This window comes from Eurypyga helias, unplaced genomic scaffold, assembly GCF_000690775.1.
Source record: "Eurypyga helias isolate BGI_N326 unplaced genomic scaffold, ASM69077v1 scaffold302, whole genome shotgun sequence".
Classification (NCBI taxonomy): Eukaryota; Metazoa; Chordata; class Aves; order Eurypygiformes; family Eurypygidae; genus Eurypyga; species Eurypyga helias.
The window spans coordinates 16039-33327 of NW_010233834.1; the positions used below are offsets into that span (position 1 = coordinate 16039).

Consider the following 17289-nt stretch of genomic DNA (forward strand, 5'->3'; position numbering starts at 1 on the left):
CAGGGACACCTTCCACTAGACCAGGTTGCTCCAAGCCTCATCCAGCCTGGCCTTGAACACTTCCAGGGATGGGGCATCCACAGCTTCTCTGGGCAACCTGTTCCTGTGATTCATCACCCTCTCCGTGAAGAATTTCTTCCTGATATCTAATCTAAACCTCCCCACTTTCAATTTAAACCCGTTACCCCTTGTCCTGTCACTACAGGCCCTTGTAAAAAGTCCCCCCCAGCTTCCTTGTAGCCCCTTCAGGTACTGGAAGGCTGCAATAAGGTCTCCCCGGAGCCTTCTCTTTTCTGCTGAGTGGCAACCTGAGAGCTCTTTTTACACTTCAGCAGAAATCAGTCTTTTTTTTTTTTTCCCTAGTAAATTGGCAAAAATAAACCGTGTATCTTCTGATGAGGTGGAATTTTTTGTTTCTGGCTTGAATTGCCTACTCTGGATCAGACTGGGAAAATCTGAATAGCCAGTTCTTTATTTCAGAATAGACAGTTTTTGAAATTTCTGCCTTTTAAATGGGCATAGTTAAAGGACTGGGAGGAGGTTACATCCTTCTGCCACTGGATTTCTAGTTCAGTATGTTTGGTGTACTTAGGTCTTCACATTCTACTTGTTTCTGAAAAGCTGTTAATTTCTGCTGTTCAGGAAACAGCAACAACTTTTAGTAGCATGCCTTGTTAGCCATGGGCTTGATGATTGTCTTTTGGCTGGATTTTAATATGCAAACTTCTACTGGTTTAGAATGCAAAGTGTCTTTTTTAATTTATAAGCTAAAATTCAGTGGAAAAATTTTTTAGTTATAATTACAGATAAGCTGAGTTGTCAGAATGAAAAATTTGTCTTTTGGCACCTGGCTTTGTCAGAAGGTGATGTTCGTATTTACTAGGGGGAAGGAAATCAGGAAATGTACTGTGAGGAAAATATTAAATGACTAATAGGTGGCAATTAGGTTATTATAACTGTATTCAATTAGTTTTAAAAAAAGCAAGCTATGAGTAAAATTGGATATTATTATCACTGCTTGACTGTAGTTTATTTCTAGATTTTCTCTTCAGACTCCTAACCCTAGCAAAGTCTCAGTTGTCAGTATGGGAGCATTATGCATTATTGAAAACTATTAATGTTTTCAGACCAAGACAACAACTTGAGTGTACCCTAAATTATAGATTACTTTATGCTGCTTATATGTTTATGCATTATATGTTTTATACACCACAGATGTGCCATGTTTTATTCTTAGTTTCCCTTGCTTTTGTGTTGTACTCCTCTATAGAACGTTTTCTATACTTAATTTGATGATTAAAATGTGTTTTTTTGATACCATATGCTTTGTGTATTCGAATGAGATGTCTTGATCTATAGAGCTGCAGAGGGAAGACTTGTGTAAATGGTGTAATAAAAATTAACACTTAAAATTCTTGTAGGAAACTTACGATGATGCTTCCCTGCATAAATCTCAACCAGCTAAACCCAAGTTTGATCCCTCTATTTCTCTGCCACCTGTGAACCTGGAAATTGTGAAGAAGCGACTGACTGAAAGGTAAATCCTGCTCGTATGAACTTACCTTGAGCGGTCTGAGTTTTTCTCACAGAATGAGAGATGACAGCTTTGAAGTCTTATTCTTTTTCCAGAGCATTGGAGGGTTTTTGGGTTGCTACTTTATGTTTAATATTCCTGTTATCGTGTCCTGTAGAGTATTACTGACAGGTAAAGTTAAGTCTGTCCTCTACTGTAGGGACTTCTGGACTATTCAGAAAAAAAGCATTTGGACTTTTCATAAGTGGTTTATCAACAAGAACTTCAGAGAATAAGTTCACTGAAATGGCAGCAGCTTTTCATGCTTGGTAGTAGTTGATGGTTCAATGTTATGTTTGCCCAGCAAGCAAAACTTCAACCAGGGTGGATGTCGCTTGCAATCCTACCCCTTTTGCAGCGGTCCTTATAGTAGCTGCAAAAATAACTCTATTTCCTAAAGCAGCAGGAAATCCACTACAGCCTGTTGAGGGATACTAGAACCTGCCTGGATTTTTTTTCTTTAGTCGTGTACCAGGCTGTGAGTGTTCTGTAGCAGTTCAGCTGCTGTGTGGGCAGCTGAAGTGGCCTGGGGTGGAGGTGGGAACCTGTAAGAGAGTTTGTGAGAAGGACAGCTGGGGTCAGGCATCCTAAGGTAAGTCATCCCCTGTCATCTCTCGTGGCACAGAGAGCAGCAGCTGTTTAGATCAGTTTAGACAGTAACATTATACAGCTGAAACATAAATACGTGCTGTGGACTTGCCCCGAGTTCTCTCTGTGCGTGCTTTCCTTTGTACAGATCGTCACTGACCTGCTTTCTTAAAGAATTGCAACTAAATGGAACTAAGTATTTTTTTTTTCCTGGAATTATGTGCTTGCTTTGCCATAATCTCCTGAAAGCTTTGGGTTAAATGAAGTAGGGATTGAGGTGCAGAGTCAAGTAAGAGAAATGAAAATAAGACTGCTGAGAGTGGGAAAACCTATTTGGAAAATAGCAAGAACGGGAGGTGGAACCTGTTTGATGTAAGCTTTATGGATGTGTTTAACATGCTGAATGCTGAAATAGCTTTATTCAACCTCTGACACAGAAGAGAGCAGTAGCTTGGTTTTATTGAAAAGTGTTCCCCGCTTTAGGGAAGCGAAATAAGCTGTGGTCTGTTTCTTGGTTCTGTTACAGGCTTGCTCAAGCTGAGCAAACACTGGGAATGTGTAAGGAGGGAAGGGGGAGTGGCAAGGGGAAGAAAAGAAGCAGAGTTGTAGTATTTGTAAACATTCATAGAATCACTGAGTGGTTTGGGTTGGAAGGGACCTTAAAGCCCATCCAGTTCCAACCCCCCTGCCAAGGGCAGGGACACCTTCCACCAGACCAGGTTGCTCCAAGCCTCATCCAGCCTGACCTTGGACACTTCCAGGGATGGGGCATCCACAGCTTCTCTGGGCAACCTGTCCCAGTGCCTCACCACCCTCTCTGTGAAGAACTTCTTCCTGATATCTAATCTAAACCTCCCCACTTTCAATTTAAACCCATTACCCCTTGTCCTGTCACTACAGGCCCTTGTAAAAAGTTGTGTCGTCCCCCCCTCCCCCCCCGAGCTTCCTTGTAGCCCCCTTCAGGTACTGGAAGGGGTACTGGTTCCTGTGCTACCTATTTGACAGTGACAGCTGTAAACACAAATTTCTGGGATTTATCACCTAGTAGCAGCAAGAGTCCTCCGTTGGTTTGTGTTTTGTCGGGAGCACGTGGTGAATGTCTATAGGTACTGCTGTCCGTGCAGCTTACGTTCAGCTAGCGTGGGCAGGCTGACATGGGCTGTAGTTTTCCCCGTGTTACACTGGGTGTAGAATCCATTTAACATGATACCACAAAATTTGGCTTTTTAGATTTTTGGGAAGTGGGGTGTATTGAGGGATCCGTGTAAAATGTCCGTGGTGCTTTCAAAACGAGAACCATGTAAGTGACATTTGAGTCTCCAAAGGATGATTCTTGTCCACATCCCATGCTTCTGCAAATGTTGGCGTGGGTAAATCTTTCAACGCTGCTTAGATCGAATGCAAGTACTATTATTAGCATGGGCAGAGGTTTTGTATGGGATTGTAATGGGGAAAAATGTTTTGGAGTGCATCAGCTGATAACTTGGCCATAGTTTCAGTTGTCTGGGTTTCTCTTTTTTTTTTTAGGATAACATCATTACAGGATGTGCACCGTGCCCACCAGAGAGAATATGAAAAATGTGTGGAGGACATTGAAAGTTCAAAGATGACTGTCCAGGAGTTGGAGAAGTCTTCGGATGCAGCTCTGAATTACAAATTCTACAGGGCCATGAAAACTTACGTAGAAAACTTGATAAACTGCTTGAATGAAAAAGTATGTATGTTTTCTTCCCTTTTTGTAGATGATAAAGGTGTATTCCATCAATGAAAGATGAGGGTTTTTTATTTGGGAATGATGAGGGACAGCACTCAGTTAAGTCAGTTCAATCAGAAATTTTAATGTAATGGGAAACAAAATATAGGGAAAACAAATCAACCCTCACCTAAAGTGATGATCAAGCTAATATGGGAGTAGTGACTTGAGCTGTGATCTCACCTAGATTCTGTTGGATGAAAATGAAATGTGACTGAAGGGAGTTTTCTGCAGGTCCACTAACCAGAGTGCACTGAAGTTGAATGAGTGGCACCACTTAAATTCACTTTGGGATCTCTTGAAATGGCTTTACTCAGGGTTATGTACCCTCGGGTTAGGTTTGAGTTGGGATTGAGTTAGCAGGGCTCTGTGAGAATTTGTCTACGTTTTTGGCTGCATCTGTTCTGTGAACCTTGTGTGTTTAAAAAGATGAAGATTGGAAGAAGGGGAGGAGTCGCCTTGAGTTTGGCCTCAGTGAATGTAAGCTGCTGTTACCCTCTATAGGTAGTGCTATCAAATCTGATTTGTCACAGCATTGCAGTTGTGAATTTATGTAACTTTAAAGAGAACAAGTGTTCTTTAATGGCTAGTGGCTGAAAAGCAAACCAGGTGCACCCGTAGTGTCCTGTTGAACCGTTTTGTGCAAAGTCTCAGGTAGTCCTGTTATGAGCAACTGGCATTTAGTTGGTGTTTCTCAGCTTTACAAAAAAGCCTGAAAAACTCCAGTGACCAGGAGCTTACATTTAGCCTGTGATCCTTTGGTTCTAATCTCACGACTATACTGAAATCCCATGGAAGCTGGTTTTTGTTTCTTCTTTTGGGATTTTACTTAATTGAAAACCTGAGTGCTGTTTACTGTATTTCAGCTGAAACACATTAATGATTTGGAGTTGGCTGCACATGTACTTCTTCAGCAACGGGCCATGAGAGTGTTGAAACGAAGGCAAGATGAGCTGAAAAATGAGTCTGCTCACATTCAGCATCTGACAAGTTAGTATCAAGTTATTTTCTCACTGAAACTTTCACTCTTTGAGCAGAAATATACAGTTATTATTTGGATCAAGTTTTTAATTTTCCCCTTGGATCTCCTTTCCTCTTTCCTTTGTCAGTACGTATGTTCTGCTGTACCTCAGTTGAAATCCTTACTTCAGTAAGGCCCATGTTTTTCTCTAGTTTAACACTGAACATAAATTGACCAAGTACTTGGTCACATTTTAGTCATTCAACTCAGCAATTTAGATATTTAAGAAGGAAAACTGTCAGTTTTCTAGCAGGTTTGAGTTGGAGAAAGCTTGGTTATGGTGCAATTCTGTGAATACAGGAAAAAGCAGTGTGTTTTCTTGGCAAGGTCACTTTTATGTGGGTGTCTTTAAGGCTGTGCACTCAGAATGAAGACTGCAAAGTAGGAGGTGACACGTGAAGGGAACGGGACATTGAGAAAACTTTTTTGTCGAAGGGTTTTATGTATAACAAACCAGTGTTTTTCAGTCACTGTAGGGAGGATTATGGTAAGTTTCTCATCTCATTTTCTTTCTACACTGATGTGTTATTTATGTCAGGTGAACTTTTAGCTGCTGCTATTCTAAAAAAACCCTCTAAAACATCCAAAACCAAACCCTTTAAAACTGTTTTTGGGGCAGAACTAAGAACATGCTTGGAGCTGCTGGGGACGGATGGAGGCCAGATGCTCCAGTTTCTGGTAACTACGAATCACGTGGGTTCAGTCTTCTCGCGGCACAGGATAAGCTGGTGATTAGAGAAAGCATACAGCCTGCACAGTTTTGTAAAATGGTGTAGTAGACTGACAGCAGGCCTTAAGAAGAAAAGGGTAGTGCTGTAATCGTTGCCAATTTTACTTCCAGCTCATTACAAATGAGACTGTACTTGAATATTTAACAGTGCTTTTAATTGCTCTTTTATGTTCCTGGTTGTATTTAATATAGTGGAAAGGCTGTTTTTAGTTCTGTGATAATATTTCAGTAGTAGTACTTGTTTCTTTTTGGCACGTTATGCACATATCAGCTTGCTAATAATGATACAAATGAATGGCCTGACTAGAAAATGCTTCTAGTTTCTAAGTCTTTGCTGGATTCAGGAGTCAGAGCAAGGGTAATTGGGGTCACACAGTCAGTGACTGCTCAGATAACAGGAAACAGTGGGGAGCTAGCTAGTCGTGCTATCTAAATGCAGTGATTTTGAATAGTGTAAATCAGGGATTTAAGTTCCATTTCAAAGTTAGAACCATACTTTGAGAGTTACTTATTACGTGGTTTCATTTTTGGCATGCAGATGAAGGTAGAGCCCTACCTTTACCTTTGACACTGCTAAGAACCCAGTGTGGAAGGCACTAAGTTGTTCTCCAGGGTTAGGAAGCAGTGTGAGCATTGACTGGAATGTCATCAAACTCACCTTTACATCAGCTGCTACGAGGGAACAAGCACATCTGACTATATGTAGTTAACAGTATTTACTGTCTATTCTGGAGACTGTTACTGTTTTGATTAGGAGGTTTGATTTTTCTTTGGCTAGATTCCAAATGAAGAACAGTCGAAGAAGAATAAGTGTTTACTGTTTGAGAAAATGAGAACTTAAAAATCATACCATTTAATTTTCGGCTGTTTCTGCCTTCTGATAGGTGGGAGTGACAAACCAACTAACGGCAGATTAGAAGGTGATGAGGAGACACAGCTCCTGGAAACGTGTGAACATCAAAGGTAGGTTTATGTATGTGTACACTTAACTCTGATTAATGTACTGTATGCTGGCTTTCTGTCACTGACACAGTGATGAATGTAAAGCTGTAGGATTACTAAATGAGGTCATACCAAAAAAAAAAAGGTGCTTATTTTCCAAAACTCAGAGTACTTGGAAACCATCTCTTTATTAATGGTGTTATCTTCATGTTGATTTGAATCTGAATGCTAATAGATGTTGTTAATTTAACCAGTCTTAAGTGAGGCCATTTATAAAACTACATGACAGAAGCTTTTTCTGTCATGTTCTAACAAATAAAATCATGACATACATGTTTTTGTATTATTGTATAGACAGGAAAAAAAGTCAGTCAGTGCTGTTTGTGGTTGTGGCGAGTGAAGCAAAGGAGTATCTAGCCCCATCCCTGATATCAGTGTAGACCAGAGAGTACGTTTTGGATGCCATAGGGTTTGGAGACTGCTACTGATTTCCTGCCCCCCCCCCAAGTTATTGAAAGCTTTGAAAATTTTTCAGTGTCGTTGGTGCCTCAACTCATAACTGTACTTTGAAGTGGCAAGAATTTTGGCATTTTAGCAGGTGCAAAATGATACAATAAAAAAATACACTTGAAGCAGCTAACCTTTATGCTAGTTGATGTCAATAACTGTCTAAAATTAGTTGTACATATCATTTTCATATCATGTGTCGTTTACCTGTGGCAGAGGGGCAAGCTATTGATTTTGTGGCCTTTTATGATTCTTGGTGTCATGGTAGTAGTGTGTTTTTTGGGCCCAGCTGGCACTTGGGTGCTGTCACAGTTGTGTAGGTTGTTGCCCAAGTGATCCAGAACTGGGAGCTCAGTCTTCGACATCTGTACTTTACTGTGTACTAAAACTGTCAGAGGCAGTATCCAGTACTATAGTAGATGTTCAGTGTTCCAGGTGGGATGAGTTATTAGCCTCCTCAGTGGGAATGAGGTGAAGTGTAGGCTATTACATGGTTCATAGGGGAGATGGAGACATTGCTTTAACCTCTTCTGTGTCAGTCCCAAAGCCCCTCCTTCTTCCACAGTTTGTGTCCTTATGGTCACACCATTGCTACTGGTCTCTGATTGCTGTTGCTCTCACAACTTGCTTTTAGTACATTTTTTTGAAGTCAGATTATTTTTCATTACGCTTCCTTCTGCGTACGAGGGGAGGATAACTCATCTGAGTTCGTTACAAAATACAGGACTCGCAGGCGGCAGGTGAGGGAGCGTGCAGGAGAAGCTGATCACCATGAAGGCATGTCGAGTGACGATGAGCTGACGCCGACAGAGGTGACCGAGTTCCGTAAGAGCAGAGGTTAGTGACGGTCTTACTGTGATGTCCTAAACCAAAATCTCTTTCTGATATTTTTATAATATCTCTTTTTTAGGGAACGTGAAGAAATACTTCGAGTTAGTTACACACTGTAGGAGATAAATGCGTTCAGACAGTTCCAGCTAATGACTTAGTAAGAATAGGTGCACAGTTGTAATTTCTTTTGGTATGAGTTATGTGGTGGTGGCACTACACACGACTTTCAACCAAAAGTAAGGTCTTGCAGCTTATTCCAAAGCTGATCTGACAGTACTCGATGCAATGCTACAACGTGTTTTGTATAATCAGCTCGTTTTCTGAAGATAGTGAATTAAAGGTTGGTGTTTTAATTACCTTGAATGAATGGGTGAAGTGGAGTAGGGAAGGACAGAATACCTCCTCTACGTAACAGCAGAAGTGTTTTCAAGTCTGAAATGTTATCGCTGTGATACAAAATTTGATACATTGTGGTTGTATAAATCTATGGAATAGATAATGAAGAAACTTGCCTTTTTTGGTCTTCTGGCAGTATTTTTTTTTTTCCCCTGAAACTGAGTTTTCCAGGGAGCTGGTTCTAAAACCTGTTTCATTGTCAGGTGTGTCAAAGATAAATGACAAATGTGGTTAGCATACAGATATTTCATGTGTCCTGTAGATACATTAACTCTTCAGCTTATGCCTCAGTAAGTTCTGTGATTGTTTCTTTTTATTCCCAATGAATATTATCCATAGATAACGTTTTAGAGGATAGTAGGAAAATCTTTGAAGATGTACATGCAGATTTTTGTGACATCAGAAAAATCCTGTTGAAATTCCAGGAATGGAAGGAGAAGTTTCCTGACTCTTACTGTGATGCTTATATCAGTTTCTGCCTGCCTAAGCTATTAAATCCATTGATCAGAGTTCAGTTAATAAATTGGAATCCTCTTGAGGTAGGTGCATCTGTTGACTTTTTCTTAAAAAATGGAATGTATTTGTTTATTAACATACTGGTGACCCCTGTGCTTCTGGATGTTGCACTGGAGCAGTGGGCTATAGTCAGGAAAGCCTATTATGTTCCTGGACAGTACCAACTTTGTCAATCTGCTTTTTCTGCCCTGTTCATATTTGTTATTTGGCGAAGTGTGTGGGTATTTCTGGCAGCCCAAAGCACGCATGAGCAGGGGCATGCTGTTTGCAGGGAAAACCTGCTGTATGACAACTTCAGGTGGGTTGTAGGGGCATTCTACAACCCAGGATAAGTATGTTAACTAGAAAGGTCCATTTCTTCTTGTGGTAGGAATCTTCTTAACTTTGTGCTTTCCCCTTACCTCCAGCCCCTTTTGCAACACCCCCTGTAAAATAATTCTTCTCCCAGGTTCTTTAAAGGCACTTTAAGTCCTGGCTTTCCACCTAGTTTTCCTGATTTGCTGTTTTGACCTGTTCAGTGATGAGGGCAGATCCGAAATTAAGTGGGAATTTGTGATATCTTTGGATGGAGCTTTTCCTTTAATCCTCACCAACTGAACTACTAACAGGAGTGTTCTTTCAGCAGAATTCTGCAGAGTTGGAAGAGATGCCCTGGTTCAGAGCTATAGAAGAGTTCAGTAATGAGTCAAAAAGGGATGATGATCCTGATCAAGAAGTTTTGCCTAGAGTGATTGAAAAAACTATTCTTCCAAAAATTACAGGTATAGTAAGATTGTCTGGACAGCATTCGCTGCAGCTGGTAGGTAATCAAACCCTAAGTAAGCAATGGCTATCAAATCATGTTCGTTACTAACGATGCCCCAAGATGTAGTGCTTATGTAGGTCCACAGAATGAGGCTAAGGTAGCCTCTCTAGGATTACTGTGGGAGGCTTAGCTTTTTATGTTTACTTGTCACACTGGAATGCCTTGAAACTAGAGTGGATAACTACTTGCATATTGTGAATGAAACAAATTCCTATATTCTTTTTTTCCCTAGCATTTGTAAAGAGTGTGTGGGACCCTTTATCTACTTCACAGACAAAGAACCTTGTACATCTTTGCAGTAACATCTTTGAAAAACAAGTTCTTTCCAAAAACGAGTGCAGTCGAGCAAGAGAGGTAACAACTCTTGTTGTTTTGGGGAAGGGAGAACTTGATCCAGTGTGTGTGCTTTCTGTGCCTGTTCCTATGGGCACTTTGAACGTTGTCCTGAAGTTGTTCCGTTCTGATTATATGTTTGTTTTGTCACTCTGTATTAAGAAGATTTCATAGTTAAACTTCTGGCTCTGTGATGCTCTCCTTATTGAAGAAGATGGGAGATGGGATGCTGTAGAGGCAGAAATTAGCTCCTGTTCCTAGAAAAAAAATCTGCCTGAACTTTATCAAGAATCTGATCATAGATCTAATCTTGCTTCACTGCAATAAGAATGGTTAAAATTTAGATTTGCATTTAATTATCTTTCAAAATTTGGGCTTTAAATGCTTCAGCAGTCAAAGTCTTAAGCTTCTATTTATAAAGTAGATCTAGAATTTTAAAATTTGAAAATCCGTGAAGGTTAGTTAATCAGCTAGGAGAAGGACTACTTTATAATCTTAGCAATCTTCTAATAATTACTTTTATATACATGGTCACTCTATCATGCCCTTTTTCAGCCTGAGTCCTGGTTTATTCTCATGTAAATGTGGAGGTTTAGCTAGTATAAAACTGGTGAAATGGGAGATGGGGGGGATGTTTAGGCCCTGAGTATGAAAAGAAATATTTTTAACAAAATGTGTATACCTTTGACATGAGCCTTCCAGAGGCTGCTGATTTCAAACCATGTTTTGAAGTCAAGCAGTACAGCTGGCTTTAGCCAAGATACTGTTTGTAGGGAAGGTAAAGTAACCCAGAACTTGACACAAATAAAGGCGCTTAAAAAACCAGGTAGGTGGCAATCCGTGGCACCTACAAGCATGTTGCCTAAAACGTACTATACTTAGCGGTGGTGACTTTTTTATGTAGGATTTTTAGGGCTTTTTTGAGATCTTAGGTACAAACTTTTGTTGTTAATCTATGCACTTTTCCTGCTGCCTTGCAGGTAAACATGCAAAAAAAAGCCTCAACTTAGGGAAATAACTTCATCTTAAAATAAACAAAAAAATCTTCTAGGTTAACCCTATAGGTAATTACAGTTCTGTTTTTAATGTATTCATGGTATTGGTGTGTATTACATACAAGGGGCAACTGTACTTAGCTCTAACATATTGCACTTCTAGTTGAACAAAATAACCATTGAAGTTGTTACAAATGGAAGATGAAGTCTGTATTGTGAGGACACATTAATGATTCTTCTTTAATAGGATTTGGTGAACGTGGCTGTCCTGAGAATGAAGAAATGTGTAGAGGAAGATGTCTTTATTCCTCTGTATCCTAAAAGGTAAGCTGACTCTGGGACTCGTTTAAACTTTCTTTTTTAAGTTCCTGTACCTTTCTCCCCCAGAGTTGTAGAGGAAATATTGCAGGCATCCATTAACAGTTAGTGGAACAAACATAGAATCATGGAATCACAGAATGGTTTGGGTTGGAAGGGACCTTAAAAATCATCTAGTTCCAACCCCCCTGCCATGGGCAGGGACACCTTCCACTAGACCAGGTTGCTTCAAGCCTCATCCAGCCTGGCCTTGAAGACAGCCACATGCCTTCTACTGCTTTAGTATAGGAAAGGTTATAAAGCCTTAATCCTCGTTTTGAACTCTTTCTAGGAAGAGTAACTCCACTGACATAATGCTTTTTTGCTTCTGTAACCAAAAGCTTTCCACTATGCAAGATCCACTATACGAGTCTGGTTTTAGCATATCAACTTAGATCTACGAGCCTGTGTTAGTTCAGGTGTGTGTGTCCCCCCTGATTCCTCCTGTCATTGCTTAAAGAGTTTGTATCGTTGATGCTTATTACTGCACGTTATTTCAAAGGTGGGAACGAGTAGGAGTCTGGGAGGAGATGTGGGGTTAAGATACAGCTAGGAGAGGAGCTTTGCTCAAGTTGGTGTAGGGTATTTGTTTGTAAGAAATGCTGTTTTGGTCTGAATCCATGAAATGTAGACACAAGTGTTTCCAAGTGGTATTTTTCTCGGAAGTTATTTCATAGTGGTTGTATTAGAGTGGGTTCAAATTGACAGCTGTTTCCCTAGACCCTTATTCTGGTTGTCTCTCACTGCTGAAAGAGTTCTAGAATTAACATCAGTATCTACAAGATCAATTGGCTGTTTATCATCTTAAAAACAAATAAAAAACCCAACCAAAAACATCACCAACAAAAAATTCTTATTTTACCTTCTTTCTTCTTTCCATAACTAGCAGTGTGAAAGACAAATCGTCGCTATGTTCAAAATTTCAAGAAAGACTGTTTTGGTCAGCTATTAAGGTAGGGTGAAGATACCTGTTTTTTCTTTCAGATTCATTTTTACTGAAATATTTTACAGTCAGGCAGGAGATACAGAATCACAGAATGGTTAGGTTTGGAAGGGACCTTAAAGCTCATCCAGTTCCACCCCCCCTGCCATGGGCAGGGACACCTTCCACTAGACCAGGTTGCTCCAAGCCTCATCCAGCCTGGCCTTGGACACTTCCAGGGATGGGGCATCCACAGGTTCTCTGGGCAACCTGTCCCAGTGCCTCACTACCCTCTCCAGGAAGAACTTCTTCCTGATATCTAATCTAAACCTCCCTGCTTTCAATTTAACCCCGTTACCCCTTGTCCTGTCACTACAGGCCCTTGTAAAAAGTCCCCCCCAGCTTCCTTGTAGCCCCTTCAGGCACTGGAAGGCTGCAATAAGGTCTCCCCGGAGCCTTCTCTTCTCCAGGCTGAACAAGCCCAACTCTCTCAGCCTGTCCCCATAGCAGAGGTGCTCCAGCCCTCTGAGCATCTTCGTGGCCTCCTCTGGACTCGCTCCAACCATTCTATATCCTTCTGATGTGGGGGAATGCCTTAGTACTCTTTCCTTTTCTCCCACGTTCAGATTTGACTGCTAGTGCTCGTGTGTAAATCTTCTGTACTGGGGCCGTAGCAAACTGTTAACCTCTCGGGAGGGTCACTCTTCCCAGCCTTGGAAAGTCATATGTACACGTACTGGGCTATAGTTCCTGTGCACATGTAAACTAATTATTCTGTTTGATAAGTTAATTTACTGTATGCAGCTTATTAGTGGCTAACTGTGACAGTAAGTTTGGAGAGTGGGAATCCTGGGTTTTGACTCCTTAACTTGGATGGACATAATATTTTTATCTTTATCTTCCATAAACTTGTAATAATGTATGTTAGCACACTGCCAGCCACCGTATACATATTTCTCTGTTTCTTCATTACTGCAGCTGTTCTCCAATATTCTTCGTTGGGATGGGATTGTACAAGAAGATATGGTCCGTGATTTGGGTGTGAACAAGTTGCTGAATCGTTACCTTCTTCTGAATCTCTTAAACACACCTCCAGGACCAGATAATACAGAAAAGTGTAAGAAGGTAAAAGATAACGTACATGGGAAGAAGGTTGTCATGGTTTAAGCAACACAAGGGTGTGTGCTGAAAGCTGCTTTTTAATGGAGAGGTTGAACCTGAAGATGGAATACTTTAAGAAATTTTAATGTTAAACATTTAAAATTTGTTTTTAAATTTAATTTTTTAATGGCCTTAGTGCATAAAAGCATTTTAGAGCAAATATTGGTCTCTAGGTTCTTAAGAATAACTACTTGTAGGTCTACTCAATCTTAGTTTCAAAGAAAAACCATACTATTAATAATGACTGAACCTGCCAAAAAGAAAAGTCCCTGTCAAAGGTCATGTGACTTGGTTATACTGAAAGACTTTTCTTTTTAAACTTTTTCCAAATACTTTGTGTGTGAACAGGTGGTTGCGTGTCTCCCAGAAAGATGGTTCCAAGATCTCAAAAGTGGATCAACTCTTCCTGAGTTACTGAACTTCTGCCAGCACTTGGCACAGTGTGCCCGTACGCTACACAAGAACAACTACAGGTAGTAACAGATAAGACTTTCCTTGGGATTCAAGCACTTCCTTGAATAATTTGTGTTAAATATTTCTTCTTAAATTCCTTAAGTCTCATATATGTGACACTTTCAAGGATGTTCTTGTCACGTATATACCTAAACCTAAAGGTGGAGTCCCTAGTGCAGAGGGGGGCTTCTGCGGTTCTAGTTGGATGTGATGGTTTGAGGCGCTCGATGTTGGGTGCTGTCAGTGCTCAGTGTAGCCAAGGTCACCTGATGACAGGGAGTCAAGGAGAGACACCCAACTCCTTTAAAATCAATACACGTAAAGTCTACAAAGTCAGGTGCATGAAAGTGCTGCTAAATGCATTTATTTTTTTATAGTGATGAAGTGAAAGAAGTTATTCTCCTGCTGGTGAAAATCAAAGCTCTGCATATTGTTGAAGACATCATTGAAGAGTATAAACTTGAAGACCTTAAATCAATGATTGGGAAATAGAAGTTTTTGAAGTAATGTTTGTATTGGTGAAACGAGCCTGATACTCACACTAAACCAGATCTAATATGAAATTTAATTAGTGGGTCCTGCCTACTCAAAGATGTAATCACTGTTGTGTTGTTAAATACCTGAGGGTTTTTTCCAAATGTCTTCTACTGCCATCTGCTCCTGGGTTCAGGAGTCTTTTTAGAAACTAGAGTTGTAATTTCTAAATTACAAAACGAACCAAAGCAATGGTTCAGGCATTCTAAACCGTGTGACAAAGCTTTGTTGCTTAATCCTTTCTGGAGGGATTCCTGGAAAGGCAGAAAGTGCCTGTAGATTTTATCACTGTGTCGTGGTCTAAGCTTGACTAGCAATCGAGAACCACAGAGCCGCCTGCTCACCTTCCCCCTCCTCCAGTGGAGTAGGAAAATCAGGAAAAGACAAGGAAACTTGTGGGCTAAGAACAACAAATAATTGAATATGAATGAATAAAATAGTGATAGTAATAATATTAACAGTACTACTACTGAATTAAAATAATTGAAAATAAAACCTATGGTGCAATTGCTCACCAACCACTGACCGATACCCAGCCGGAGCCTGAGTAGCGAGAGTGAGAGCCGGAGCCCAGGAGCCATCGCAGCAGAGCCTGAGCGAGTCCCATGAACAACAGCACGACTGGGAAACCAACCGACCCACCAACTCGCTAACAGACAAGTGAGCTAGCAAGGGAGCTGTGACCCCCCCAGCCCACTCCCTGCTCATGAATATGAGCATGACGTGCTATGGAATGAAATACCCCTTCGGTCAGTCTGGGTCAGCTGTCTGAACTGTGTGTCCCCCATGCTGACTGTAGTGGGAAAATTGGGAATGCAGCTGCAGTATCAGAAGCTGGAGGAGTCCTTGAATTGGTGACAGACATTCCCCAGTGCCAGCTAAACCCCACCTTAACAGTACTAGTCTCAGGGCAAATCCAAAAGCAGAGCCTTGTGCCAGCTGCTGTGAAGAAAATTAACCCTCTGGAGCCAGCAGACGCTGCTAGCGAGCAGACAGCTTTACAGCCTTGTTTCAGTATCAGTTGCTGAGTGTCACTCTCTGACTCTTCTGACTTGTGGCGCAGTGATTTTGGTGGGAGTTATGGTTAAGCCATCCCTCGTGGAAAGGAATTCCTGATGTTGCTGGGGTTTTGACCCCGATACAACGCAAGAGAAGTCGGTGCGCAGGTAAGGGGTTTGGTAAATGTGGGTTCAGTGAAGCCAGAGCAGCACAGGAGAACGTGTGGGGAAAGAGCAGCCATGTAATGAGGATCACGCCTGCGGGGCCGAGTCTTGTGCTGGAGTGGTAGAGACTGAACGCGTGTGCGCAGAGCTGGCGTTGTCACACGCCCTGCTTTGTCGGGCTTTTAATGACGGACATCTCGATGAGAAGAAGCACAAGGACAACCTCAGTTACTTTATGGTAACTGGAACTCTGGGCAAGTCTTCCTTTGGCTTCCCAGTAGGATCTACTGGACCGTACTTTGTTGTAGCCCCATTAGATTTCTGCTGTTTTAAACTTTGTATATTTGCAGTAAATATTGTTACAGAATAACAGGGATGCTTTATTGTAGAAACTTGGGTGCATCACAGCCTGACTGTATGTGTACTTGTATCTGTTTCTCCAGAATCTTCTGGAAATAGAATTTAACTCTTGCAGACTTAATCCCTATGATTTCTTTTATATTTTTTTTAAAGTTAAAATGTATTTTTGTAAAATATTTTAATTGTAAATAGCTTTGATCAGTGTTACAGGAAAAAGAAAGGACTTTTAAAATAATTATTTTGAAAATGAAAAGTAAAAATATTTTGCTGTTTACGAGACTCCTACAATTCAATTCCTTATCCTGTGACAGGAATGTATAGAGAATGAAAAATCCTCAGACCCTGTTAGCCTTCATTACCCATAAGAGTTAGGAGTTATACTGGAATCCTGCTTTCCAGCAGTGGTGAGTATCTGTCACTTTTCCTCCCTGAATGTCAACAACAGTGCAGCAGCTGACCTGCAGTCGGCATGTGCTCATGATCTCATGGCTCTGCTCTTGTTCTCCTTCGGCTCATCCTAGTCTAAGGTCTCCCCTGGAGCAGGGGTGCTGTGCTGTCACAGCTTAGCCCTGTAGGTGTTTCTGTCAGTGGAGAAGTGTGACCTGTAGTGAACTGTAGGCATGGGAAGGTGATTACCGCTTGTGCAGTGTGCTTCCGCCATGGGAACTTCTCTATCAAACCAGCTGTCACAGCACTGAGAACCTGCTCAGACTCAGCAGGTGATGAACCTGGTGCTAATTTACATGATTTGCCTTTAACTGCCTCAGCTAAGCTGGCTGCTCTGTCTCTGTTCTTCAAAAGTGGTTTTGGAGCATTTGTATTTGCTGCTCTGGGCAGACGAGTGTAACTGCTTGGGGTGGGCTGGCCCTGGCTGGGGACCAGGTGCCCACCAAAGCCGCTCTGTCACTGCCCTCTGCAGCTGGGCAGGGGAGAGAAGAGGTAACAAACGGTTGAGACAAGGACAGGGGGCGATCGCTTGCCAGTTACCATCATGGGCAAAACTGACTTGACTGGGGGTTGGGGGGGTGGAGTGTGGAATCATCAATTTATCATCAATCAAAATCAGAGTAAAAAGAGAACCCAAATCTTATCTCTCCTCCTCCCCTTGAGTAGCACAGGGGCATGAGGGTTGGGGTCAGTCTATTATGTTGTCTCTGCTGCTCCTTCCTCCTCAGGGAGAGTCCTCACACTCCGCCCCAGCTCCAGTGTGGGAGACAGTCCTCCATGAACTGCTTTGGCATGGGTCCTTCCCAGGGGCTGCAGTTCTTCCCATACTGCTCCAGTGTAGGTTCATCCCCACAGGGTGCCATCCTTCAGGAGCAGCTGCTCCAGCCGGGGGCCCCCCGCGG

General features: G+C 41.6%; 1 protein-coding gene across 1 annotated transcript in view; it reads left to right on the forward strand.

Annotated features, from left to right (window-relative positions):
• GCFC2 (GC-rich sequence DNA-binding factor 2) overlaps positions 1-14375 on the forward strand; it is a gene marked incomplete at its 5' end in the record, with an annotated part of 19423 nt that extends 5048 nt beyond the window's left edge. The window contains 13 exons of the mRNA XM_010161824.1: positions 1422-1537; positions 3689-3875; positions 4781-4904; positions 6550-6628; positions 7839-7951; positions 8681-8880; positions 9483-9618; positions 9895-10016; positions 11238-11314; positions 12234-12300; positions 13248-13394; positions 13779-13903; positions 14261-14375. Coding sequence (XP_010160126.1) covers positions 1422-1537; positions 3689-3875; positions 4781-4904; positions 6550-6628; positions 7839-7951; positions 8681-8880; positions 9483-9618; positions 9895-10016; positions 11238-11314; positions 12234-12300; positions 13248-13394; positions 13779-13903; positions 14261-14375 — 1608 coding nt within the window. The remainder of the gene's footprint in view (positions 1-1421; positions 1538-3688; positions 3876-4780; positions 4905-6549; positions 6629-7838; positions 7952-8680; positions 8881-9482; positions 9619-9894; positions 10017-11237; positions 11315-12233; positions 12301-13247; positions 13395-13778; positions 13904-14260) is intronic.
• Between the last annotated feature and the right edge of the window lie 2914 nt (positions 14376-17289).